The 27,335-nt window shown below is 44.6% G+C and overlaps 2 protein-coding genes across 6 annotated transcripts in view; one reads left to right on the forward strand and one right to left on the reverse strand.

Annotated features, from left to right (window-relative positions):
• The window catches only part of LOC106581049 (max-binding protein MNT), a 36,004-nt gene extending 17,977 nt beyond the window's left edge, over positions 1-18,027 (forward strand). For both annotated transcript variants that reach the window (XM_082966623.1, XM_082966624.1), the window contains 2 exons: positions 11,658-11,850; positions 14,863-18,027. In XM_082966623.1, coding sequence (XP_082822749.1) covers positions 11,658-11,850; positions 14,863-15,677 — 1,008 coding nt within the window. In that variant the 3' untranslated portion in view covers positions 15,678-18,027. The remainder of the gene's footprint in view (positions 1-11,657; positions 11,851-14,862) is intronic.
• Positions 18,028-18,130: 103 nt separating this feature from the next.
• Positions 18,131-27,335, reverse strand: part of LOC106581048 (septin-4) — a 70,240-nt gene continuing 61,035 nt past the window's right edge. For all 4 annotated transcript variants that reach the window (XM_014162739.3, XM_014162738.3, XM_014162736.2 and 1 more), the window contains 7 exons: positions 27,104-27,238; positions 26,255-26,372; positions 25,800-25,901; positions 24,476-24,572; positions 24,014-24,176; positions 22,793-22,892; positions 18,131-20,539 (listed from right to left, as the gene is read on the reverse strand). In XM_014162739.3, coding sequence (XP_014018214.1) covers positions 20,471-20,539; positions 22,793-22,892; positions 24,014-24,176; positions 24,476-24,572; positions 25,800-25,901; positions 26,255-26,372; positions 27,104-27,238 — 784 coding nt within the window. In that variant the 3' untranslated portion in view covers positions 18,131-20,470. The remainder of the gene's footprint in view (positions 20,540-22,792; positions 22,893-24,013; positions 24,177-24,475; positions 24,573-25,799; positions 25,902-26,254; positions 26,373-27,103; positions 27,239-27,335) is intronic.

A 27,335-nucleotide genomic window follows, 5' to 3' on the forward strand; every position in this document is an offset into this window, starting at 1 on the left:
AATCTGAGGTTGGTAACTCTAATGAACTTATTCTCTGCAGCAGAGGTAACTCTGGGTCTTCCATTCCTGTTGTGGTCCTCATGAGAGCCAGTTTCATCATAGTGCTTGATGGTTTTTGCGACTGCACTTGAAGAAATGTTCCGCATTGACTGACCTTCATGTCTTAAAGTAATGATGGACTGTCGTTTGTCTTTGCTTATTTGAGCTGTTCTTGCCATATTATGGACTTAGCCTTATTTGGTAAAAGTCCATCTTCTGTATACCACCCCTACCTTGATTGGCTCAAACGCATTAAGAAGCATAGAAATTCCACAAATTATCAAGGCACACCTGTTTAATTGAAATGCATTCCAGATGACTACCTCATGAAGCTGGTTGAGAGAATGACAGGAGTGTGCATAGATGTCATCAAGGCAAAGGGTGGCTACATTGAAGAATCTGAAATATAAAATATTAACTCAGCAAAAAAAGAAATATCCCTTTTTCAGGACCCTGTCTTTCAAAGAGCATTTGGATTTTTACAAATTATCTTCATTGTAAAGGGTTTAAACACGGTTTCCCATGCGTAGTCAATGAACCATAAACAATTAATGAACATGCACCTGTGGAACAGTCGTTAAGACACTAACAGCTTACAGATGGTAGACAATTAAGGTCACAGTTATGAAAACTTAGGACACTAAAGAGGCCTTTCTACTGACTCTGAAAAACACCAAAAGAAAGATGCCCAGGGTCCCTGCTCATCTGCGTGAATGTGCCTTTGGCATGCTGCAAGGAGGCATGAGGACTGCAGATGTGGCCAAGGCAATAAATTGCAATGTCTGTACTGTGAGACGCCTAAGACGGTGCTACAGGGAGACAGGATGAACAGCTGATCATCCTCGCAGTGGCAGATCACGTGTAACAACACCTGCACAGGATCGGTACATCCGAACGTCACACCTACGGACAGGTACAGGATGGCAACAACAACTGCCTGAGTTACACCAGGAACGCACAATCCCTCCATCAGTGCTCAGACTGTCCGCAACAGGCTGAGAGAGGCTGGACTGAGGGCTTGTAAAGGCAGGTCCTCACCAGACATCACTAGCAACAACGTCGCCTATGGGCACAAACCCACCGTTGCTGGACCAGACAGGACTGGCAAAAAGTGTTCTTCACTGACGAGTCACGGTTTTGTCTCACCAGGGGTGATGGTCGGATACACGTTTATCGTCGAAGAAACAAGCGTTACACCGAGGCCTGTACTCTGGAGCAGGATTGAGGTGGAGGGTCCGTCATGGTCTGGGCGCGGTGTGTCACAGCATCATCGGACTGAGCTTGTCATTGCAGGCAATCTCAACGCTGTGTGTTACAGGGAAGACATCTTCCTCCCTCATGTGGTACCCTTCCTGCAGGCTCATCCTGACATGACCCTCCAGCATGACAATGCCACCAGCCATACTGCTCATTCTGTGCATGATTTCATGCAAGACAGGAATGTCAGTGTTCTGCCATGGCCAGCGAAGAGCCCGGATCTTAATCCCATTGAGCATGTCTGGGACCTGTTGGATCAGAGGGTGAGGGCTAGGGCCATTCCCCCCAGAAATGTCCGGAAACTTGCAGTTGACTTGGTGGAAGAGTGGGGTAACATCTCACAGCAAGAACTGGCAAATCTGGTCCAGTCTGAGGAGGAGATGCACTGCAGTACTTAATGCAGCTGGTGGCCACACCAGATAATGACTAACTTTTAGATTTTTACCTCCCCCCTTTGTTCAGGGACACATTATTCCTTTTCTCTTAGTCATATGTCTCAAATCGAATTTTATTGGTCACATACACGTGGTTAGCAGATGTTAATGCGAGTGTAGTGAAATGCTTGTGCTTCTAGTTCCGACCGTGCACTAATATCAAACACGTAATCTAACAATTCCACAACTACCTTACACACAAGTGTAAAGGAATGAATATGTATATATGTATGAGCGATGGCCGTGCGGCGTAGGCAAGATGCAGTAGATGGTATAGAGTACAGTATGTAGGGTATATAAATATTATATCAATTGGCATTGTTTAAAGTGACGTTTATTACATCCAACTACATGATTCCATATGTGATTTCATAGGTTTGATGTCATCACTATTATTCTATAATTTTAGAATATCGTAAAAATAAAGAAAAACCATGTAATGAGTAGGTGTGTCCAAACTTTTGACTGGTACTGTACACACACACACACACACACACACACACCCCCTATCCTCTGCTGGTGAGGATCTGATCCTGTGTGTTGATGGCAGCGGTGGGGTTTTACTCCCTGGGAGGCAGGGCTAGGAGAGCGGGAAACTAGGGCAGTGTGGGTCCACAGAACTCATGTCACCAAATCTCCCTCCTCCCCCTGCCTCCCCCTCTAGTGTCGTGCTCGACTAGCAGACTGACCCAGCACCCCCACCCCTACTCGACAGCCAAGCTGGATTTAGGGTGTATTTAAAGCACATGTACCGGCCGGGAAACAAACAACTACAGACATTTTCCACTCTTGATGTATTTGCACTGCAGGGCAGTCTCCATTTTTAGCCGTAGGAATTTAGCTTGAGCTTATTTAGTGAAGAGGGAAATCAGAATTTGTTTTTTTTGGATGAGGGAGATTGAGTTTATTTCCAGCTTAAGTAATGCATGTTTGCAGGACCGAAATACCGTTTAAAATATTTTGAATTACTTTGAAGTTATAAGTATGTGACAGGCCAAAATGTGTGTAGTTGCTTCATGTTGCCAGTGCTACAGCACGCCCACATTCTCTGGTCTTCCCTTTATTCATCAGTTTACTGTAAGCGGCTCCTTCTCAGTACTCATATCTATGGACGGCAGACTGAGACAGGCGCTTCCTGATAGACGAGCTGAGTACACACACTAGCCTATTGCGGGCCTCTCTTCTTGGTAACAGTTGAGTAGTAGAAGTCGTGCTGAGTCACGCAGTTCTCTTCCCTAATTGTTATTGGTTGAGCTCCAATAGTGGTGGGTTGGGGGAGAGCGAGGGAGGGGTGAGAAGAAAAGGAGATGGAGGGGTGTTTAAAAGTACTGCGTGTGATTGCTGTCGTTCAGACATGGACAGTACGGTGCAGGGCAGACGTTTCCGACTGCACGCGCCTCTCCCCGCTGCTCCTTCCTGATCCCCTCTCTTCAACCTTTTTTGTTATTTAGGCTAGGGGCAGCATAGCGGCAGTGTAGTCTGCTAATGTGACCAATGAGGACCAGACCAGAGAGGTTGAATAAGAGGATTTGGGCAGAGGATTAGTTTTCATTTGATTCATCTTTGGACAGTGACGCTGGCAGCCCTGTGTCTGTCATCTTTGTTGAGCAACATGGCCTCCTGGGTAGGAGTGCTGATCTAGGATCAGTTTAGCCTTTTGGATCATAATGAATAAGATGTATTTTGGTCAGAAGGGACTTGATCCTAGATCAGCACTCCTACTAGGATATACTTTATGAATACAGACTCATCTTCAGGCTGGGTGTCTTATCAGAGCATGTCTCTTGTTTTGCGCTGAGGTTAGTGTCACTGTGAGGTTACTTCTCGCCAACAGCCACTCTGCTGAGAAGTCAAGTCACACTTCTGTTAAATTTCTTCCTCCTTTCATAGAAGTGACCGAGAGTGAGTAAGCTAGCGAGACCAAACCGAACGAGGAACTTGAATATAAGGCTGCCTGCCTGCATCACGTGTTAGTAGGATTCTTGTGGTATCTAAACCAACACTGGTGTGTAATGTTCCAAGATTCTGCTGCTCGCAAGCAGATTTTTACTTCCGCATGCTTCTCGGTTTGATGTTTTTCTCAATACTTTTTCCTACAGTAGTTTGTTGTCCTATGTGTTACGCTATATTTTTAGATTTTACGACTTCCTATGATGTGGTCTGTGCTGTCTAACGTGGGATGTGTTTCTCTATCTGACCTAATTGCTGCTTGTGTGTGTGTGAGAGAGGCTGTATACTCTATGCTGCGCCATGGCTGGGACTCTTAAATGCTGGCGTGCTCAGCACTGGGGCTCCTCCCTCTTTCTCTCTTCTTTCATCCCTCCCTCCATCCTGCCTCACTCTGCTCACAGGGCCACATGAGCAGAGAGCACATGGCTAGCCAGAGCTATATGATGTCACCCCGTGATGGGCCCTCCTCTTCGCCCCGCCCACAGCCACAGCTCAGTGCTAGAGCTAGCTCCTCGGCTGGAACTGCCTGGGAGGGAGGGGACACGCGTAAACACCACGCTCGTTTTAACCAGCCTATTAGATTTCACTGGCGGCAGAAGGACTCTGACGGAACCTGTTTGGGATGCAGAAGAGCTGTGTGTTGGAGGGCAAATGTGCTTTTCCATGTGGTGGGGAAGCTGCTCATGTCCACTACAAATCATATATTATAAATATAATACAAAGTACTTGATTTTGCAAATATGATAATTTCTCTGTTTTTAAGAGTAGCTCATGTTTTGAGTTTCACAGGCAGAGATTTTAACCTAGTTAATATTTAATTATTTGACTCAACGATTTCAGTTTTTACATTTTCTAATTCATTAAGTCTAGAGGTTGAGAACTTTTCTATTGAGAGGAAATCACAGGATTTGAAGTGTTAGTGTTTTATTTTCTTCTTTGATTCCATGCCTTTTGTAAGCATTTACGTCATCAAAAGAAGTCTATATAGTAAGTGGGTCACCTAGTTGGTCGTTTCTGATTCTGAAAGACGTCCTTTCAAAGCAACACCAGACCCCGTCACATATTATTGGGACAGTCAGTGTGTTTTGAGGATTGTGTTTTTGGATCATTCCACCCCCCCGTGAGGGTGTGAGCTTTGACCCAAGCTGGAATAGTGAAATATTACTTCCACAGGTCTGTCCTCATTGGGGTTTGTGTGTTTGTTTGTTCCTTGGTCAGCTCCTATTCCATCTAAGTGGTTTAACACAGAAGGGAATTAACCCTGGCTGAACATTAATGCTATTTACTAGGAGACCAACTGAAAGGGGTCTGAACCTGGAGGAGCCTGGAAATGAACTCGGGGCACTTTGGAAATTCTTTGTTGGTGTTGATTTAGACTCAATTGAGGCTACCTGTTGAGGTAATCTAGGCAGGTACTCAAGGCATACTTAGTTGTGCGTCCCAAATTACACCTTATTCCCTATATAGTACACTACTTTTGACCAGAGCTACTATGGGACCTGGTCAAAAGTATTCCCTGGTAGTCCTGTGTGGCTCAGTTGGTAGCAAGGTGCTTGCAACGCCAAGGGTCGTGGGTTCGATTCCCCCCGGGGTCACCCATACGAAAATGTATGCACACATGACTAAGTCGCTTTGGATAAAACCGTATTCTAAATGGCATATTCTATTAGTGCAATATATAGGGAATAGAGGGCCATTTAGGACTGAGCCTTAGTCTCGGGATACTGATGCCTCCAGTATCTTCTGTTTGAAGCAGTGTTATTGCAGTGTTGAAACCGCATCTTGGTCAGGTTTGAGCCATCAATTTTCAAGAGCAACAGAATTGTTCTGTTCTTTTCAGTTTTACGAAAACGTACTGTTCCTTTACCCAAGCTGTCACAGCAATCTTACATGTTGTGTCATTTCCTCCAGCTCTGTCTGTATAAAGTACATTTCGACTCACAGGTTGAATATAACGGATGTTAGAGAAGTGTGTTTCCACACAGCCGGTAATTACCACTCCATCCCCTGCCAACCACTGAGGAGGTGAGAACAGGGCACAGTTGCTGTCTGCAATGTTTGTATTGTTCATGGTGCTCTCATTCTAGCAAAGTACAGTGCCAGTCAAAGATTGATAAGGATTTTGATAGTGGCCTTTCGTCCTCAGCAACTCTTCCGCATAGTGACTGACAACAATGCAGCAAGGTCTGGAACACTACGACTGTATAACCCATTACATGGCAAGAACTCTCAAATTAGGCCACTTACCACCCAGTTTGAACACGGATGCACGCACATAGCGCTTGCGCACACACACCCTAAAGTAGGTATTTTCCACTAAAAAGCGACTCCTTTTTTGTTTTTGCCTGGAGCCACTTGAAGTTTTCTATTCCAACTTGGGACCTAGAGAGAAGACAACAGAAAGGTTTACGGTTACAGATGATCACAACAAACGCTAGTGAAAAGACCGGTGTCCCCCAGGCTAATTACCAAGCGCAGTGCACTGAAGGAGTAGCTTGTCTGTGACGTGGTTGGCTGCCTGCTGCTCACGCGATCTAGCTTAGGCTAGCCTAGCGCAATCTGTCTCCGCTGTGCTGCAAAAGTGAATCAGTGAGTACAGCCTGGCTGCTCCCTCCTCCCCCGCTACTCTCCCTCCCCCTCGGTCTCCTCTCCCTCCCCCTCGGTCTCCTCTCTCTGCGGGGCCATGTGCTCAGCACCCGCATTGCATGTCATGCCGCCTGAGCGGTGTTTATACACACACACACACACACACACACACACACACACGGCACAGTGAGACCTGCTCTACTTTCTTTCACACAAACAGATCTAAACCAGGCCCCACTACTCCTCTAAGGAAAGGCGGGGGGAAGGGAGGGAGTCATTTTTGTCACGTGCGAATGAAACAAAAGCTAATTGTAACCTCATCTCCCTTTCTCCCCCTCTTCCCTTGTCGTAGCGTGGACTGCCTTGTAGCTGCAGGGCTCTTTTTCAGTATTTCTAAGGATGGTAGGGACTTAGTGCATTCGGAAAGTATTCAGACCCCTTCACTCACACACACATGGTACCAGTCAAAAGTTTGGACACCTACTCATTCCAGGGTTTTTCTTTTTGACTATTTTCTACAATGTTCTACAACTATGAAATAACACATGGAATCATGTAGTGACCAAAAATGGGTTAAACAAATAACAATATATTTGAGATTTTTCAAAGTTGCCACCCTCTGCCTTGATGATTGCCAAGCGTATGCAAAGCTTTCTCTCAACCAGCTTCACCTGGAATGCTTTTCCAACAGACTTGAAGGATTTCCCACATATGCTGAGCACTTGTTGGCTGCTTTTCCTTCACTCTGTGGTCCAACTCATCCCAAACCATCTCAATTGGGTTGAGGTCGGGTGATGGAGGCCAGGTCATTGATGCATCACTCTCCTTGGTCAATTGCCTTTACACAGCTTGAAGGTGTAATGTGTCATTGTCCTGTTAAAAAACAAATGGTAGTCCCACCTAAGTGCAAATCAGATGGGATGGCGTATCGCAGCCGACTGCTCTGGTAGCCATGCTGGTAAGTATGCTTTGAATTCTAAATAAATCACAGACAGTGTCACCAGCGACGCACCACCACCTCCATGCTTCATGGTGGGAGAAACACATGCAGAGATCATCCATTCAACTGCTCTGCGTCTCACAAAGACACGGCGGTTGGAACCAAAAATCTCAAATTTGGACTCATCGGACCAAAGGACAGATTTTCGCCGGTCTAATGTCCTTTGCTCGTGTTTCTTGGCCCAAGCAAGTCTTCCACATACTGAGCACTTGTTGGCTGCTTTTCCTTCACTCTGCGGTCCAACTCAACTCATCCCAAACCATCTCAATTGGGTTGAGTTTGGTTGATTTGTGGAGACCAGGTCATATGATCCTTCTTGGTCAAATAGCCCTTACACAGCCTAGAGGTGTGTTGGGTCATTATCCTGTTGAAGGGTACCAACAAAATTCTGCAGCATTGAAGGTCCCCAAGAACACACTGGCCTCCATCATTCTTAAATGGAAGAAGTTTGAAACCACCAAGACTCTTCCTAGAGCTGCCCCCCCGGCCCAAAACTGAGCAATCGGTGAAGGGCCTTGGTCAGGTAGGTGAACAAGAACCTGATGGTCACTCTGACAGAGCTCCAGAATTCCGATGTGGAGATGGGAGAACCTTCCAAAGGACTACTATCTCTGCAGCACTCCACCAATCAGGTCAGATGTAAAAGGCACATGACAGCCCGCTTGGAGTTTTCCAAAAGGCACCTAAAGCAATATAACCACGAGAAACAAGATGCTGATGTCTGAACTTTTTGGCCTGAATACCAAGCGTCATGTCTGGAGGAAACCAGGCACCGCTCATCACCTGGCCAATAGCAATGTTTTTCAGCGACCGGGAGACTAGTCCGGATCGAGGGGAAAGATGAACGAAGCAAAGTACAGAGATACTTGATGAAAATCTGCTCCAGAGCGCTCAGGACCTGACTGGGCGACGGTTCACCTTCCAACAGGACAACGACCCTAAGCACACAGCCAAGACAACGCAGGAATGACTTCAGGACAAGTCTCAATGACCTTGAGTGGCCCAGCCAAAGCCTGGACTTGAACCCGATCAATAGCTGTGCAGCAACGCTTCCAATCTAACTTGACAGAGCTTGAGAGGATCTGCAGAGAAGACTGGGAGAAACTCCCCAAATACAGGTGTGCCAAGCTTGTAGCGTCATACCCATGAAGACTCGAGGCTGTAATCGCTGCCAAAGGTGCTTCAACAAAGTACTGAGTAAAGGGTCTGAGTACTTTTGTAAACGTGATATTTCAGTTTTTTTTTAACACTTGCAAGAATGTCTAAACCAGTTTTTTTTTGCTTCTTCATTATGGGGTATTGTGTGGAAAAAGTCAAGTGGTCTGAATACTTTCCGAATGCGCTGTAGTAGTAGGTGGATCAGTACAGGCTGATACCGAAGAGATGCGCCCATGCTTTCTCTGTCATGTGTTCTGTAGTATCCATCTGCTGTTCTTGGCTTGTCTCACCCTAGCTGTTGCTGTGTGTTCTCTGTTCTTGAATGGGGGCTGGGGCAGATATCCTTGCTTGTGTAGACTACGGTGGTAGTACAGCTTGCCTTGCAGAGTGTTTTGACTTTCTCCAAGGACAGTATTGAACAGCCAAGTGCATACGAATGGCAACTAAGGCTAGTATAGCAAGCAGATGGAGGTGTATTAATGGCTAGAAGCAGCTAGCTACTAGATGGTGTAGCGACAGAGGTGGGGCCATAGTCGTTGTACCAGAGCGAGTTCAGTGGGTGTTTGTAGAGCAGTGAGTAGTACATGCAGCATCTTTCTCGCGGGCGCTCACTCTGTCTCTCTCTGGCTGTATGAGTCATAGCACTAGGCCCAGAATTCCACTGTGTGTTCATGAGCATGCTTGCAAAAGACATGCCCCCACACTTGCATTCACATATGACTGTCTCCCTGTTACAGCGTTGGCTTTATGACTGCGTTCTATTGTTTTTTTTAACCTTGTTATAGCATTGTTTATTTGGTCGCCGATGTACGTTTCTGATGCCTTTTTTAATATTCTACCGCTGTACAACTGACGCACTGGGACAGTGTGCTGCTTATCACCTGACATGTTGCCATGGAAACAATGGTGGTTTTCAGCTGTTGCCGTGACAACAAAACGAGGGGGGCGGTCTGATTGGAGCAGAGTGCTGTCATTATTCATATAGTTATGTTGGTGGTAAAGACCACCCAAACCGGCTGGATGAGACGGGCACAGACACACCTACCTCTGGGGTCTGTCTAGGACCATAGGTGACTCACCACCAGCCAGTCAGGGGAGTCTGCAGCAGTACGCCTTCTACTGGACTGATAGAGCCTTAAACAACACCAGATTGGCTGTCTTAATCGTTTTAGCTCTACCCTAACATTTAAATCAAGACAGAATGACAGATCTGATCTTCTTTAGCTTTAGACTGCAGAACAGTCTCGTCTCATATATATACACACACGCACACCTCTCCTGTCCTATAGGCTGCATAGTGTTATCACACACACATCTCCTTTCTGCCCTCCAAGGTAAGGAGCAGTTCACGCATGTAGATTTAGACAGGTCATAGGGTTGGGGTTGTGTTTCAGTGTGCATGCTTGTGTGAGGGGCCTGGGCTTGTGTGAGGGGCCTGGGCTTGTGTGAGGGGCCTGGGCTTGTGTGAGGGGCCTGGGCTTGTGTGAGTGACAGCACAGCAGAGCATCTTATCTAATCTTGGTTGAAGACCCGCAATTGGCCTTACATCTGTTTATACTTCCATACTGTATAGCAATTGTACAAATGTAGTATGTGTACCTAGTCTCACACACACAGCTACATTATACACAGATACAGGAAGTCCAGGTCTGTGAGCACACAGCTTTATGGCTCTGAGTCATAGATGAGTCCAGCCTTGTTAGCCTTGTCGTGATTCTAGTCTTCTTAGCTTCGTCCTGATTGGCTAGTTGTGATTCCATGGTCTTCTGGAACATAGTCGATTGGGCAATACTCACTGGAAGAGGGGGAATGAAACTCAGTGTTTATGTCTCTCATAAAGTCAATGTAAAGGTTTCTTGTCCTGGCAGACTCCATCATGGTGTTCTTCCTAGTTGTTTTCTGTCTCCCAGGCAGACCGACAGTATAATCTCTCTGTGCCTGCTGCTCTCCCTCCGTACAGACCTGCCCCACCCACTACAGCCTGTTTTGTCAGGCCTTTGTCAGCTGACCAGGAAAAGAAACTGGGTCAGAGAGCCACTGCCCAGCACCTCCCTCTATCCAGGTCTCTCTGTGTCTGTTCTTCCTTTCACACAGTCATGCTGCCTGCCAGGTCATGCTGCCTGCCAGGTCATGCTGCTGGTGTAGGTTAATGTCTGTTGCTTCTGCTTGTCCAGTCAAAGGAAGCAACAGACATGGAAATGGTTCTCCCAAGACTTTATTTTAGACTGCTGTCAGTCCTGTGAAATGGTCGTGAGTAATGCTTTTAGAGTAGTAAATGAGTGTCCATGTGGTTTAGAAAGAACATTTGTGGGGACTAGCAAGGCGAGCAAAGAGGAAAACTGGAGGGGCCCACATAAGGAGGCATACCCAAGCAGTCTCTAAGAGGATGTTGATGCTTGCGTCTAACAACAGTAGTGCTACACTCCGAGAGTATTAGTTAGTGTTCCCAGAGGGGCTTGTCCTCTGCTCCTCTGGAATCCAGCTCAGCCTACCGTGGAAGTGAAGTAGATGCAGCAATGACCTTCTGAAGAAACATTATCTATCCACTGTTGTAAACACTCAGGATGTGGCCGTGGTGTCGTTTTGACAGTAATATAACATGTTTCTGTACAGGGAGAGAGAAGGATCTCTTGGTCAGAGTGTGTATATTGCCCTGTCTCTGTCTCAACATTGACAGATGAAGTAGAGACCATGGGGTCAGGAAATAGTGTTGGTGTTATCATTGGTTGTTTGATGTACTGTCACAGACAAGGAAGTGAACAGCATAACGAATACACTAAGGGGTGGCTTGTTTGTCAAGTTGATTAGAAGAGATAAATGGTTTATGCATGTGGTCCCGCGGCTGTTGCTAAAACAACCCAGGTCTGGATAGCAGCTTTTACTTTACATGAACACAAATGGGGAGGTTTATGACATTGGTATGTATGATTTTAATTATGACTAGGTAAACTCAATGTACACATTGAGGACCAATTACACCTGGAATAGAATCCAGACAATTTTTTTATTTTTTTTTAACTAGGCAAGTCCGTTAAGAACAAATTCTTAAACAATGACGGCCTATCACTGGTTCTATTGAAGAACTTGTGTGGAACGTGAAACTTCAATTCAAAGTTTTATTATAATCAAATTGCAGAATTCGGGCTCTCTCTGAAATATTTGATTTCCCCATTTATAAATGGGTGTGTGTTCAAACTGTACTGATCGATTTCCTCTCTTCCTGTGTCTTACAGACGTTGAAGCGCAAGGAGAAGGAGTACGAGCATGAGATGGAGAGACTGGCGCGGGAGAAAATCGCTACTCAGCAGCGATTGGCTGAGCTGAAGAACGAGCTGAGCCAATGGATGAATGTCATGGAGATCGACCGTGTTCTCAGACAGACGGTTCAACCAGAAGACGACCAGGCTTCTACCTCTACTGCCTCAGGTACGCTCAATCAATCGATTTAACCAAGCAATCACATTAATTAAGAAAACCGTTTTGCTTAAAAATAGATCTATGGACACCATAGATCAAAAATGGCTTGCATTGAACGATAACCCTGATTCTCACCGACACAGGAGTAGGTCTCTTTTGCTTGTGTGAAGCAGGATGTGAAATCTGACACCACTTGAAGCTGGGATGTCCCTCCTAGTATTTAATTCGCTCTTCTGACTGTCCAACTCCTTGCTGAACCCTACATCACAGCCACTAACAACGCATATGCCTGGAATCCTTACGTCATAGTGCAGCAGGAGAGAGGGGTTTTGTCGCTGGTGCGATCCGAGATCGATTTAGAGCCAGTAATAAAATCATTTTAAACAATGTTTGTCATAGACGGACACAATTTTAATATGAGATGAAAGACGAGATCAGGAAGCCAAACTAGAGCTCTGTGAAGTTCACAGCGATGGGGGCAGACGCTTTGCTCAAGAGACCGTTAGAAAATGTATTTTACAGTTAAGGTGAAATCTTATAGATAGTTGTTTTTATAATTAGAATATACTATATGTAGAAAGCAAGTCATTTCAAGCCTTATTCAAACAGTTTTTCTTTGTAAAAATAAATAAATTTTAAAAAAGTCCCTTTTTTCAAGACCCTGTCTTTCAAAAAATAATTTGTAAAAATCCAAATAACTTCACAGATCTTCATTGTAAAGGGTTTAAACACTGTTTCCCATGCTTGTTGAATGAACCATAAACAATTAATGAACATGCACCTATTGAACGGTCGTTAATTGTCTACCATCTGTAAGCTGTTCGTGTCTTAAGGTCACAGTTAAGAGAACTTAGGACACTGAAGAGGCCTTTCTACTGACTCTGAAAAACACCAAAAGAAAGATTCCCAGGGTCCCTGCTCATCTGCATGAATGTGCCTTATGCCTCCTTTGCAGCATGCCTGAGGACTGCAAATGTGGCCAGGGAAATAAATTGCAATGTGAGATGCCTCGCAGTGGCAGACCACGTATAACAACACCTGTACAGGATCGGTACATCAGAACATCTCACCTGCGGGACAGGTACAGGATGGCAACAACAACTGCCCGAGTTACACCAGGAACGCACAATCCCTCCATCAGTGCTCAGACTGTCCGCAATAGGCTGAGAGAGGCTGGACTGAGGGCTTCTGGGCCTGTTGTAAGGCAGGTCCTCACCAGACATCACCGGCAACAATGTCGCCTATGGGCATAAACCCACCGTTGCTGGACCAGACAGGACTGGCAGAAAGTGTTATTCACTGACAAGTCGTGGTTTTATCTCGTGGTCGGATTCGTGTTTATCATCAAAGTAAGAGCGTTACACTGAGGCCTGTACTCTGGAGCAGGGTTGAGGTGGAGGGTCCGTCATGGTCTGGGGGCAGTGTGTCACAGCATCATCGGACTGAGCTTGTTGTCATTGCAGGCAGTCTCAACGCTGTGTGTTACAGGGAAGACATACTCCTCCCTCATATGGTACCCTTCCTGCAGGCTCATCCTGACATGACCCTCCAGTATGACAATGCCACCACGCACAGAACGAGCAGTATGGCTGATTTCCTGCAAGACAGGAATGTCGGTGTTCTGCCATGGCCAGCGAAGAGCCCGGATCTCAATCCCATTGAGCATGTCTGGGACCTGTTGGATCAGAGGGTGAGGACTAGGGCCATTCCCTCCAGAAATGTCCGGGAACTTGCAGGTGCCTTGGTGGAAGAGTGGGGTAACATCTCACAGCAAGAACTGGCAAATGTGGTGCAGTCCATGAGGAGGAGATGCACTGCAGTACTTAATGCAGCTGGTGGCCACACCAGATACTGACTGTTACTTTTGATTTACGCTTTACATTAGCATGGGTGTATTTCTTGACCAGTTAAAGGGATAGTTCACCAAAATTACAATGGCATTGGTTTCCTTACACTGTAAGCAGTCTATGTACAAGGTATGACAACAACATGCTTTGGTTTAGGGACACATTATTTACATTACATTTGTTCAGGGACACATTATTCCATTTCTGTTAGTCACATGTCTGTGGAACTTGTTCAGTTTGTCTGTTGAATCTTATGTTCATAAAAAACGTGTAAATATAAGTTTGCTGAAAATAAACTCAGTTGACAGTGAGAGGATGTTTCTTTTGTTGCTGAGTTTACATTTATTTTCATATTTGTACTTAAACTTCTTCAAAAGTGACTACCTCAGCAATTTATTTAAAAAAAAATACCAGAAAGGTGAGATTTGAACCTTTCTTAGAGTATGCAGCATTACTAGTTATTGTTTATGGCCCTCATGATAAATAATTCCCTTTGGGGATTATGTAGATTACATTTTCGGTTACATTTAACTGGTTTAAGATATAAGGGGGACCATAGCTATATAGTTCTATATTAGACCCTATAATTACAATTCTATGCATTTATAAAATTGTATACATTTACATTTTTGTCATTTAGCAGACGCTCTTATCCAGAGCGACTTACAGTAGTGAATGCATACATTTCATACAATTTCATAATTTTTTTGCTGGCCCCCCGTGGGAATCGAACCCACAACCCTGGTGTTGCAAACACCACGCTCTACCAACTGAGCTACAGGGAAGGCTATATATGTATACCATTTGAGGTTCTTGATCAACTGCAATTAATTACTTGGAAAAAGTCCCTGAAAGTCCTTGAATTTGACTTGCCAGTGTCTGTATAAACCCTGTTTAAAGGTTGTATAGAACTAGACCTAGGCTGTTGTATAGGTGGAGTTATGGGCCAATTTGCGCATATTCACTTTCATTCCTCTAAGTACACATGTAGAACTTCATGAAAATCCTTGTTGTTATTATTGTTTCAAACCATTTTGAAATGTTGATCCCAATGTCACACTGTTTATAGAAAGACCAACATTAGTTCCTACACAGTGTTTTAAGAATGTGCAAAGCGATCATATCTGCGACGTTATCTAGCGTAAAGTTAATGTGTTCTTTCTGTCTAACACAGAGGGTGAAGACATCATGGATGACGACATGGATGAGGAGAATGTTCCAGCAGCCTTACCCACCGTGCCTCAACAAGCCATGCAACCCGAGTTGTACAAGACTGTGACCCCCACTTCCATAACCCCCACCACCTCCATCCTCACCCAACACATCTCCAGCCAACACAAGGCCCAAACGTACCCCCACCCGCTGTCAGCCCTGGCTGTCTCGGCTACATTCTCAACCACAGCATCCAACATCACCACCACCCCTATCCAGGCCCTCCTATCGTCTCACACACACATCGTAACCTCCCCTAGCACCCTCTTCCCCGCTCACACACACGTAGTGACCGCCCACGCTCATACTCACATGGTAAAGGCCCCCAGCCTCCAGCCCACAGTCATTGCCCACGCCTCTGCTTCCCACGCCTCTGTCATCCAGGCCGTCAACCACGTCATCCAGGCTTCATCTGGAGGAGCCAAGCACATCACCCATCTAGCTCCCTCCTCCTCAGCCCCCATGCAGCTGGCCCCAGGGCACCACCACCAGCCCATCGGAGACATCCCCATCCACCCTGTTACCCACCTGGGCCAGCACCATCTACCCACCATCTACCCCCAGTCTGTGGCTGTCACCCAGCCAGCCATGGTGGGCCACATCACCCATACTCTCGCCCAGGTCAATGGTACTGCCCCCAGCCAGGGCACAACCACCATCATGGGAAAGCAGACGGCAGTTGGTGCCCAGGTGGTGACACATCACCAACAGCTGCTGAACCCTGTAACTATGGTGACCATGCCTTCATTCCCCGTTAGCACTCTGAAGCTAGCCTGATCTCTGACGCTAGCCTGAGAACCAAGTTACATGAACTGGCCACACCCACCCTGAGGTGGCCAGAGTCAGGCTGAAGTCGGAGACAGACCTCCAGATCTGGAGACCATCGGCCTCAGAGCAGACCAGCCGGACAGGAACCAGCCCAGACTCAGAGCCCAGGGCGACTGAAGCAGGCCCAGAGTGAGGCAGGCACCAGGACTACTGTACTGACAAACAAATGTAAACGTCTTCATACTGGACGCAAGTCCTCATATTCACTGATGATTCACAAACTGCATTATTAACTAACCTGATGCATTACGGCTGCCAATAAGAAGTAACTCAAAACATTCCAAAAAGAAACTATAAAAATTAATTAAAAATATATATATATATGTATAATGGTTATGAGGTGAAAGACAGCCAATGTTGTTGGGCTGAGTATGATGTCCAGGATGGTAATGTTGATGGAGTGTGATGTTATTGTATAGGATGCAGTGGAGAGAATCACATGGAGAGGTTCTCTGTCTGGCCCTCCTCCTGGTTCACGTTTCCAGAAGCAAAACAGTAGCTAATAGTGAGAGAAGGACGTCATCCAATGTCAAGGCAGTCAGACCTGCATATTTTCATTCAAGACCGGTTTTTATATTTCTGGTACAGGGTCATGTATTCCACAGCCAAGAGTATTTACAAACCACACTACTAATGACTGGTGGTGCCACTATTTGCTATTATGAAAGCACCAAGGTTTTCGATTTAACTGAAGTCTACCACTGCTATCAGAGGCCAGGGCCTATATTCACAAATCACCTGAGTAGTTGTGCTGATCCAGGATCTGCCCGTATAATCTTATTCATTATGATTTTAGTCTAAACTGATACTAGATAAGCACTCCTACTCTGAGACACTTTGTGGATACGGGCCTTGATGCGACCAGAAGGCAAAGCGTCCAATTTCAGACCGCTGAATCGGGGTCAGAGAGACTGGCTCTCTGGCTGTGTGATTGGTAGGTGTTGGCACGTCAGCATGGGATCAGGTGTGTGTGTGTGTGTGTGTGTGTGTGTGTGTGTGTGTGTGCACATGCACTAACAACTAAGCGCCATAAAGGAGCACATTGAGGACATGATTGCTGGGACCTCCCCTTCCCACTACCCAGGCACATGGCTGTGAAGTGAAACCTAAAACACGGCCTGGCCATTCTTCTCCCACTGCAGCGCTGTCATATTACTGCATGTTCCACAGGCTTCCCCTGGTGGTGGTAAACCACAACTGCATGTAAAATGATTGAGTGTACTAGTTTGTAATAACATATATTCAGTGTGTGTGGCCCAAGCAGGAATCAAACCCAAATGTTGGCATTACCAGTTCCACCATGCACATCTGAACCAGGTGATGTAAAGTATAACTGTGAGGACTTTTCCCAAAACTGAACCACTCAGTTTAACACAGGAGTAAAACTACAATACTCAAGTGGCTACATATTACCGCGATTTATATATATATTTTTTACTAATGGCAGAGCAGGAGCCATAGCAGGCACAATCACTGTAAATTGCTCCTGGAGTATCTATGTATGTGTAATAAAGTAGCTATATAGTGAGGCATATCTTGTTTGTGTTGCAGCAGTGATCTTGTTAAATAAGGCCTTCGGCAGTGTCATGGTAGAGCATTGAAGTGAATGTGGCAGTTTGGGGTTAAACGGCATGGTCGGGCAGTCACGCCATTTTATCCTCTTTTTTTCCACCACCCATATGAATTATCTGGTATATCAACTCTATCTAGATTCTCATGTTAGCCGTCCACTGCACTATTACACGACCTGTGTAGCTGAGATTCAACTTTTAACTTCTAGCACTTTGATATGCTACTTAATAACCCCAATTAAAGCAAAACTGGTTTACAACTGTACATAGCACTCGCAAAAACAGCACCTGACTGTGTCCCTCTTCACTTAATCTGAATGAATGTTCTTATGTGTGTGTCTGTCTTTGGGAGGAAGAATGGACATGGTAGTCACAACATTTTTTAAAAAGTGTGGAATGGAACAGTATGTATGTACACATTCAATAATGGATTTAGTGTATTTTAAAGATTTGCCTGTTTTTGCATGTAGATTGGTGATTTTGGTTCATATGTAGATTTCTATGCCAGCTGTTTTCTGTGACCATGTACAGTACTGTATACCGCGGGAGAGCTTTCAGAGTTCTTTCCACAACGTTTGTTTTCCCTATGGAGAAAGTGGAAGTTCTATATTGCCTGTACATTTTGGGCTACGTTTAGATCTAATTGTCCATTATGTAAAAAGAGAAATCATTTAAATGCATAAGTGGAAAATGCTTAAGATACTTAATAAATCTTATTACATTTATAACTTCTTGCTTTGGTCAATTTATTTGATCTACATTTTTAGGGTGTGTGTAGGCTCACTTAAACACCCTATTGCAATAGAAAGGAGTAGTAGAAAATGGCTAGAATGGAGAGCCAAGATGTTACTTCCTTTATTATTGTATTACAATTCATTGCATCCTTTCTCTTCCTCAATGACTTTATAAAAGTGCTGGATTCAATCCGAGCGAGCTTTGTCCACAATACACTTTTTCAGAGCCCACATTCACGGTAAACGCTGCATATGTTGGCTCAATGGGAAAATGCCTTTATTGGAGCGTTGCCAATCTGCGCTCGGATTGAATCCTGGCCAAAGTTATTTATTACATAAATATATTCAGAAAAAGTAGTATGACAACATTCTTATAAAACAAACAATCTTATTTCCTACTTTTGTTCTAGTGTGATTTTGGACTGGGTCTGTGGGTGAATCTCTAAGCTTTTGATGGATGAGGCTTGAACAAATATAATCAGGGTCCAATGTTGCTTACAAAGGGAATGTGAAATAAAATTTTATTCTGATTATTTCAATCAATTTTTCTGGCACTCATGATACTAATAATCCAAACAAATGTATATTTTTATGTCTCATGACTTGTTCCTTGTGAATGAACTCTGACATTTGCACCTGAGGAAAATAAATACATATGCACAACTATTCATCATCTTCATGAAAAAAAAGTGTTTAAAGCCAAAATTCTTGGGGGGAAACATGGGATTGGAAAATACCTAAATGATAAGTAATTACAATTTCTCTATTATAAAATCATCCACTCATACTAATGTACTTCAAAACTTAATGTCCACAAACATAATCAAGAAAAATATCACCCATTAATGAAGGCCTGCTACGTCAGACACCTCTATAACAGACACTATACACACAAACTAGCAGGCACCTTACTGAAGTGACCCTGTCATTCTCTAGCCCCCTGACCTCCGGCAGAATAAGGGCCTTGTCCTGTCTGCTTGGTCCCCAGGCCAGCATCTCTTGGCTGGCACATAGTTAGCTCAAGGCTTCTATTTTCTCCTCTTGGATCATGTTCAGTGAGAAAAAAAACATTAAATGGGAGTTAATGCTGGAACTTGTCCATTTGAGCCAGGATTTTGTGCGATCGCAGGTTTTGCACTGCGGCTTTTAAAAGGCAATGTTCTCTGCGTTCGCAGAGATCCCATCACGTAAACGCTGCATATGTCAGCTTAATCTGAAATTGCCTTTAAAAGTCGCAACGCCTATAATCGGATTGTATCCCAGTCTAAGAACACACATTTTCATTTTCGCTGCAAAACGTTTTACTACTACCTGAGGACGACCCTGTAGAGCTGCAAGTCAACAATATTCCAGCAAACTCTCATTACAGATATCAGAACTGAAAGTAGTGGGTTTCCTTTTCAGTAAAATACAATAATGAACAACCCATGGTTGAGCATGCTGGAATTGGGAGAGTGAAGGACATTAGTTAGCCCTATTAACATACATTTGTCAAAAAAAACACCCAACAGTACTTCTGTAACATTTGTTGAAATTAAAAATAAAAATGGTGAAAAAAATGACTCATTTCACGACAAGGAATTTCTCGCTATTCTGTGTAGCAATGCAAATAAAAGCAATAAGTGATAGCTGCAATCCCGTAACAAAAACATTTACAAATGTAACATTGTAGTAAAAAAAAAGTATCACATTTTATCTGTATGACCATCTATAGTATTGAAAATGACCATTGAAAAAATTATCTTGGGGAAAAATTGTGCATGACAATAAAAAATATTTGGGCAGGCCAACCTCCTTCACAACAGACCTTGTCTAGGGTGGTTAAGACCACACAACTAAATTTGTTATGAGATAAACTTTCAAACACCTAGCAGAGGGACAGGACAACACATTCCCTACAGTCTACCCCTTAAAATGTCAGGGTTAGAGTTCACTAAGGAGAAACATCAATGAACATTGAAGTGTTAGCAATGAACTGGAAGGCAAAAAGTTATCTTGACAAGACCACAGGTAAACTATGAGTGGAAAGAGGGCAGGCAGGACCCGGCCGTAACCCTTTAAGGACAAGCAGGTGGTTAGCTCGGTGCTGTCCGGCCCGGTGTTGTGCTCAACAAATGGCACTCGACAGGAGTGCCCGTTGTTACCGTTAGAGTTTCCACAACAGGTGTGGAGACACAGGACTTCCATGTTGTTGGAAGAGAAGGCAAATTCTCTCCATGCCACCTCCTGTCTGTGAATACCTCATGCCTGGTCGTGGATCAGTCTCTGATAGTGAGGGTTATTGACTAAATGAGGAGTGGTGGCTGTTGAGGTTGGATAAGCTGGAGTAGACAATGTTTGTGGACTAGAGTAGAGTGGTACTAGGGGTGCCCACCCTAGTAGTGGAAAGAGGGGGCCTGCATTTACAGAGGGACAGGGGTTCTAGTAGTAGCCTGGGTTAATAGGCCTCCTTCTGCGTGTGCATCTGTTCCTGGATCTTTGTGAGCATCTCTTGCATTCGCCGCAACTGTGGAGAAAAGAGACAAGAGGCCGCTGTCAGTGAAACACCCGGGACATGAAGCAATACAAAAAAAACACAGAATGCGAAAGGGACTGGGGAGATGCTCACAGGCTTTAGGAACTCTCATACCAATAACCAAGCGCTATCCAATCACAACAAAGACAGCTATGTGACAACAGATCAATAGGATTCCCCATACCAGTCTATCAGATTATTAAGTCATATTGATGGATTCCTATAATGCTAAACACTACTTCTGCATTTGCAGAGATCTGACACAGATCTGATTGTCTCAGAACACTACAAATGCGGAAGTAGTGATTGTCTACATTTCATGACTGCAATGTAGGTGGCCTGGAACGCAACCATTACTTCCACATGACTGCACCAATAACCAAGCCCTATCCAAAACACAACTAAGCCAGAAGTGCTGACAGACAACCGATCGATACCATTTGCCACCCCAGTCTATTGCGTCTTTAGACCATGTGACCTGATGATGATGATGGATGCGTGTGTGTTCAGTCATGTATACAGTTGTAGTCCAATGAGTGAAAGACAGGCTGAAGGTGGCCTGGAACATGACCATTACTTCTACATCACTGCACCAATGACCAAGCCATATCCAATGACTAACAAGCCAGCGGAGGACAACTGATTGATACGATTTGCCACCCCATTCTACTTTGTCTGGAGACCATGTGACTGAGGCTGGTGACTGTGTGTGTGTTCAGTCAGGTATACACATTCATTTCAGTAATTACTACACACAGAGCCTGATAATTCAATACTGTGATATGAAGTATAAGTGTGAAAGATATGGCACTTGCAGAAACACTATTATTTGCCCTTCATAGCATCCCCCCAATCCCACACACATATCAAAATAGGATGAAATTATGGTGACAGTTTTGTGTTTCCAACGTTTTAATAATGGGAAGGGTTACATACAAAAAATGAGGAAATAGCAGAAAAAAATGTATTATGTTTTTAATGGCTCATGTCATTCAGGGGGGAACCTAGCTTGATATGCACAAGCTTAACTTTATTTTTGCGTAAATTATGTATTGATATCAATGGAAGATCTGCACCAAAACTCAAGCTGCACAAGTGGGTCTCAGGGTAGGCTTCAGGCATCAGGTTCAAATCTCAGGTTAGGGTATTTTTGTTAAAGTATTGTTAAGGTTCTTTAAAGTTATCAGCTTTTAATCAGAAAATATATACAGTACCCGTCAAAAGCTTGGACACACCTACTCATTCAAGGGTTTTTCTTTATTTTTACTATTTTCTACATTTTAGAGTAATAGTGAAGACATCAAAACTATGAAATAAAACATATGGAATCATGTAGTAACCAAAAAAGTATTAAACAAATCAAAATATGTAATATTTTAGGTTCTTCAAAGCAGCCAGCCTTTGCCTTGATGACAGCTTTGCACACTCTTGGCATTCTCTCAACCAGCTTCACCTGGAATGCTTTTCCAACAGTCTTGAAGGAGTTCCCACATATGCTAAGCACTTGTTTGCTACTTTTCCTTTACTCTGCAGTCCAACTCATCCCAAACCATCTCAATTGGGTTAAGGTCAGGTGATTGTGGAGGACAGGTCATCTGATGCAGCACTCCATATGTGTTATTTCATAGTTTTGATGTCTTCACTACTATTCTACAATGTAGAAAATAGTAAAAATAAAAACCCTTGATTGAGTCGGTGTCCAAACTTTTGACTGATACTGTATATAAATAATATAACTATATGAAATTGGCACGATGGTGCTTTTGAACAGGGACAGACTCAAACAGGGAGAAGAGAACCACACGAGAGCTTCTTTCCATCTACAACACTACTCTACCCAGGCAGCGCGACCTGGCATATTATATTCTACTGCCAGACCTGGATTCAAATAGTATTTGAATATAAAACATTATTTGTACCCAGATCTAATCGTCTCTTACAGGTCATGTGCACCTCATGGCTGGGTGCTGTTTTAGGGGTGCTGCTGTAGGGGCCAACTGTCACCCCTCACCCCTGACCCTTCCTCAGACCAGAATCACCACACCTGACTGGGGTCTTCAGGGGCACCTGCATGTATTAATGGAATGTATATACAATATGATTGACAGCCTGGAGGACTCAAGAGGCCTCAGGTTCAGGCCCTGGGTCTAGGCCCGGGTCAGAGTGGGGTTCTAGGGGTCGGTCTGAGTGCTCATCGTGACTGTGCTCGTGCTCTGGTTCGTGCTCTGAGTGTCGTCGTTGTACCTCTTCATCTTTCTCTCGGATCAGCTTCTCCGTCTCGGTGTCTGTGGTACTAGGTATCACAGGGATGGGGAAGTCTGTGCCGCTCTCCCTGGTCAGTTTACTACGGGAGTAGAACGGAGAAAGACAATATGGTTGACAGTATGTGGGTGTATATTTTGTTAGAGTTTGTTACTATTCAGTACCAGTCAAAAGTTAGAACACCTACTCATTCAAATGTTTTTCTTTATATTGTAGAATAATAGTGAAGACAACAAAACTATGAAATAACACATATGGAATCATGTAGTAACCAAAAAAAGTGTTAAAACAAATCAAAATATATTTTAGATTCTTCAAAGTAGCCACCCTTCACCTTGATGACGGCCTTGAAGGCCTGATTCACGGAGTCTCCTCTGAACAGTTGATGTTGCGATGGGTCTGTTACTTGAACTCTGTGAAGCATTTATTTGGGCTGTAATTTCTGAGGCTGGTAACTCCAACAAACTTATCCTCTGCAGCAGAGGTAACTCTGGGTCTTCCTTTCCTGTGGCGGTCCTCATGAAAGCCAGTTTCATCACAGCGCTTGATGGTTTTTGCGACTGCACTTGATGAAACTTTCAAAGTTCTTGAAATTTTCCGCACTGACTGACCTTCAGGTCTTAAAGTAATCATGGACTGTCATTTCTCTTTGCTTATTTGAGCTGTTCTTGCCATAATATAGACTTTGTCTTTTACCAAATAGGGCTATCTTCTCTATACCCCCCCTACCTTGTCACAACACAACTGATTGACTGAACCACATTAAGGAGGAAAGAAATTCCACAAAATAACTTTTAACAAGGCACACCTGTTAATTGAAATGCATTCCAGGTGACTACCTCATGAAGCTGGTTGAGAGGATGCCAAGAGTGTCCAAAGCTGTCATCAAGGCAAAGGGTGGCTACTTTGAAGAATCTCAAAAATGTAATTTATTTTGATTTGTTTAACACTTTTTTGGTTACTACATGATTCCATATGTGTTATTTCATAGTTTTGATGTCTTCACTATTATTCTACAATGAAGAAAACCCTGTATTGAGTAGGTGTCCAAACTGTTGACTGGTACTGTATGTTAGTGTGAATTGTAGTTGAGCTACATTATGTTTGTATATGAGTAACAATACATGCAGTATTAAGATACCTGATCCAAGCTATAAACAACACGACGGTGAGTGAGATACTGGTCTGTGTGTGTGTCCATACTTGCGGTTGCGTTCCTTCACCACCATGCGGGTCATGCTCTGGATGCAGTGAGCCCTGTAGTTCTCATAGTGGGTCTCCCGTGTCACATCCTTCAGGTCCTGCATGTGTGTCCTCACCAACATGTTCCTCAGCTTCACAAAGTCACAGTGTGCCGAGTTCTCCACTGTCAAAAGTAACAGAGTGTGTGTTATGTTAGGACAGTGTTTCCCTAAACCTTTCAGGGCCACATCCCGGATTCAACCCCAGCCCTAACCTCAACTATAACCCTAACTTCATGTCCACATCCCAGTTCAACCCTAACGTCAACTATAACCCTAACCCTAGCTTCATGTCCACATCCCAGTACAACCCTAACCTCAACTATAACCCTAACCCTAACTTCATGTCCACATCCCAGTTCAACCCTAACATATTAAGACCCCCACACACAACAGCTACATAATAATGGTGTAACAGGGTTACCTTCCACGATGCCCCAGGGGTAGAGACGACCCCGGACCCTCTTCCCTTTGGCCTCCACCACCGTGTTGCTGCCGATCACGGCAAACGGTATACTGTCCTGGAGGAGGGAGACAGGGGTAGGAAAAGAGGTGAATAAAGTACAAAGTGGGGGGAATATATCTGTGGTTAAGATGAGGTAATGCAGAATGCGGAAAATGCTGCAATGCAGATCTCTCTCTCTCTCTCTCCCTCTCTCTCTCTCTCTCTCATCAAATGTTATTTGTCACATGCGCCGAATACAACAGTGAATGCTTACTTACAAGCCCTTAACTAACAATGCAGTGGACCTAGATTTGGCACTCGGGTACCGCTTGCGTGTGGTAGCAGAGAGAACAGTCTATGAGTAGGGTGGCTGGAGTCTGACAATTTTTGGGCCTTCCTCTGACACCGCCTGGTATAGAGGTCCTGGATGGCAGGAAGCTTGGCCCTGGTGATGTACTGGGCCGTACACACTACACTCTGTAGTGACTTGCGGTCGGAGGCCGAGCAGTTGCCATATCAGGTAGTGATGCAACCAGTCAGGATGCTCTCAATGGTGCAGTTGTAGAACCTTTTGAGGATCTGAGGACCCATGCCAAATCTTTTCAGTCTCCTGGGGGGGGGGGGAAGGTGTTGTCATGCCCTCTTCACGACTGTCTTGGTGTGCTTGGACCATGTTAGTTTGTTGGCGATGTGGACACCAAGGAACTTGAAGCGCTCAACCTGCTCCACTACAGCCCCGTCGATGAGAATGGTGGCGTTCTCTGTCCTCCTTTTCCTGTAGTCCACAATCATCTCCATTGTCTTGATCACGTTGAGGGAGAAGTTGTTGTCCTGACACCACATGGCCAGGTCTCTGACCTCCTCCCTATAGGCTGTCTCGTCATTGTCAGTGATCAGGCCTACTACTGTTGTGTCATTGGCAAACTTAACAATGGTGTTGGAGTCTACTTAGAAATGGACAGAGCACACTGTCAGGACACATGAGGTCACAGACACGGCTCTATGAGGGGGAGAGACTGAGACACCATTTATCTACCAAAACGCCATTCAGGCCTGGTCTGGATGCACAGCCACAGCCTGCCCTCTAGTGCACCAGGGCACACATACATCAATATAATTCACAAACAGATAACTATTCAAGGCTGTGTGCTCAATAATAACACGGGTATGGACATCATCTCTAATCTAGGTTTCCTATCCCAGTATTTCTGTATTGCAGACAGGTTGCTTATGATGACCAGTGTCCTTTATGTTGTCATACTTCCTCAACTAGTGATGTGAGGTTTGGATAAATGTGGTTCACCTTGAGCTCCTGATCCTGCTGTTTGAAGTCCTCATCCTCATCAGAGTCACAGTCTGGGAACTGGTAGATCTTAATCCCATACTGCTGGATCTCCTCTCGGATCTACAGGAAGATGGAGGGAGGGACAGAGAGAAGAAGATGGAGGGAGGGACAGAGAGAAGAAGATGGAGGGAGGGACAGAGAGAAGAAGATGGAGGGAGGGACAGAGAGAAGAGGATGGAGGGAGGGACAGAGAGAAGAGGATGGAGGGCGGGGCAGAGAGAAGAGGATGGAGGGCGGGGCAGAGAGAAGAGGATGGAGGGAGGGACAGAGAGAAGAGGAGAACAATAAACTACTGTTTGGAATCCTGTGATTGAGGATGGAGCAAAATGTTTTTAGAAACCAATGAACCCTGTCCATTTCTTATTTGTACACACCCATGGTATTCAGACAAGCAGAGTTAGAGAGTGGCTTGCCTTGAATTTCTTTTTCTTGACCTCGGTGGGTGTGAGTGTGTCTGCCTTGGCCAGGATGGGCACAATGTTGACCTTCTCATGAAGGGCCTTCATAAACTCCACATCCAGAGGCCTCAGACTGAGACAGATACAAGACAACAAGATATGACATATATTTTTTTGTAATTTAGCAGACTAAATGACCAGAGCAATTTACAATTAGGGACAACAACTCAACACTGAGAAAACAACCAAAACACACTGTACATGTGGAAACACGGACATAGACAACACTGACAAAACTTCGATATGGTTAAGAGATAAAGGGATAATTACGGTAATCCAAATGAAGGTAATCCTCATTAACCCATATTTTCAAGGATAGTAGTAGTATCCAATAGTGGTCAGCAGAGGGAGCTATCTCCTTATTACAGGTTTGCAGCAGTGCTTCAACGCTACTGACAGTGCAACTTACACACCGGTGTGAAACAGACCGTCAGATAAAAGTACCGCATCAGCATGTACCCCAACGATTGGAGAGAAAGTTTAGTACTGTAGCATCTGCCCTCAAAATGGATAGAACGTTGAACGTTTAGCACTGCCCGAGATGCAGATTTCCCTGGAGGCAGCAGAGCAAGGGTGGTTCTAGATTCCAGGGAAACCCAATGCATTTAGAATGCATGGGACATGGTGCAAACCAACATGGTGCATAGTGGAAACCCTATCAGTGGAAGTGAAGGAAGGAAGGTAGAAGGGGAAAGGAAACTAATCTAAGACTATTGAGACACAGCCAATATGTTTATCTCAACAGAAGAAAGGACTCCATTTAAAGAGTATTGAGACAGAGACGACATGTCGTAGCTGATGTACCCGTGTCCAAAGGGAGAGATGAAGTAGAGGCAGCAGTGGACTCTGTTATCCTGGATGTTCTTCCTGTTCAGTCCACTCTCGTCCCTGAAGTACTGCTCAAACTGCTGGTCGATGTAGTCCGCCACTGACTTCCAGCTAGGGCGGTGGGGAGACACAGAGACACACCAGCACTGAGGCAATACTGCAGAGACAGCCACCCTACAACTAACCAACCCTAACCCACTGACTTCAC

Source organism: Salmo salar, chromosome 20, assembly GCF_965601325.2.
Source record: "Salmo salar chromosome 20, fSalSal1, whole genome shotgun sequence".
In the NCBI taxonomy this organism is placed as follows: Eukaryota; Metazoa; Chordata; class Actinopteri; order Salmoniformes; family Salmonidae; genus Salmo; species Salmo salar.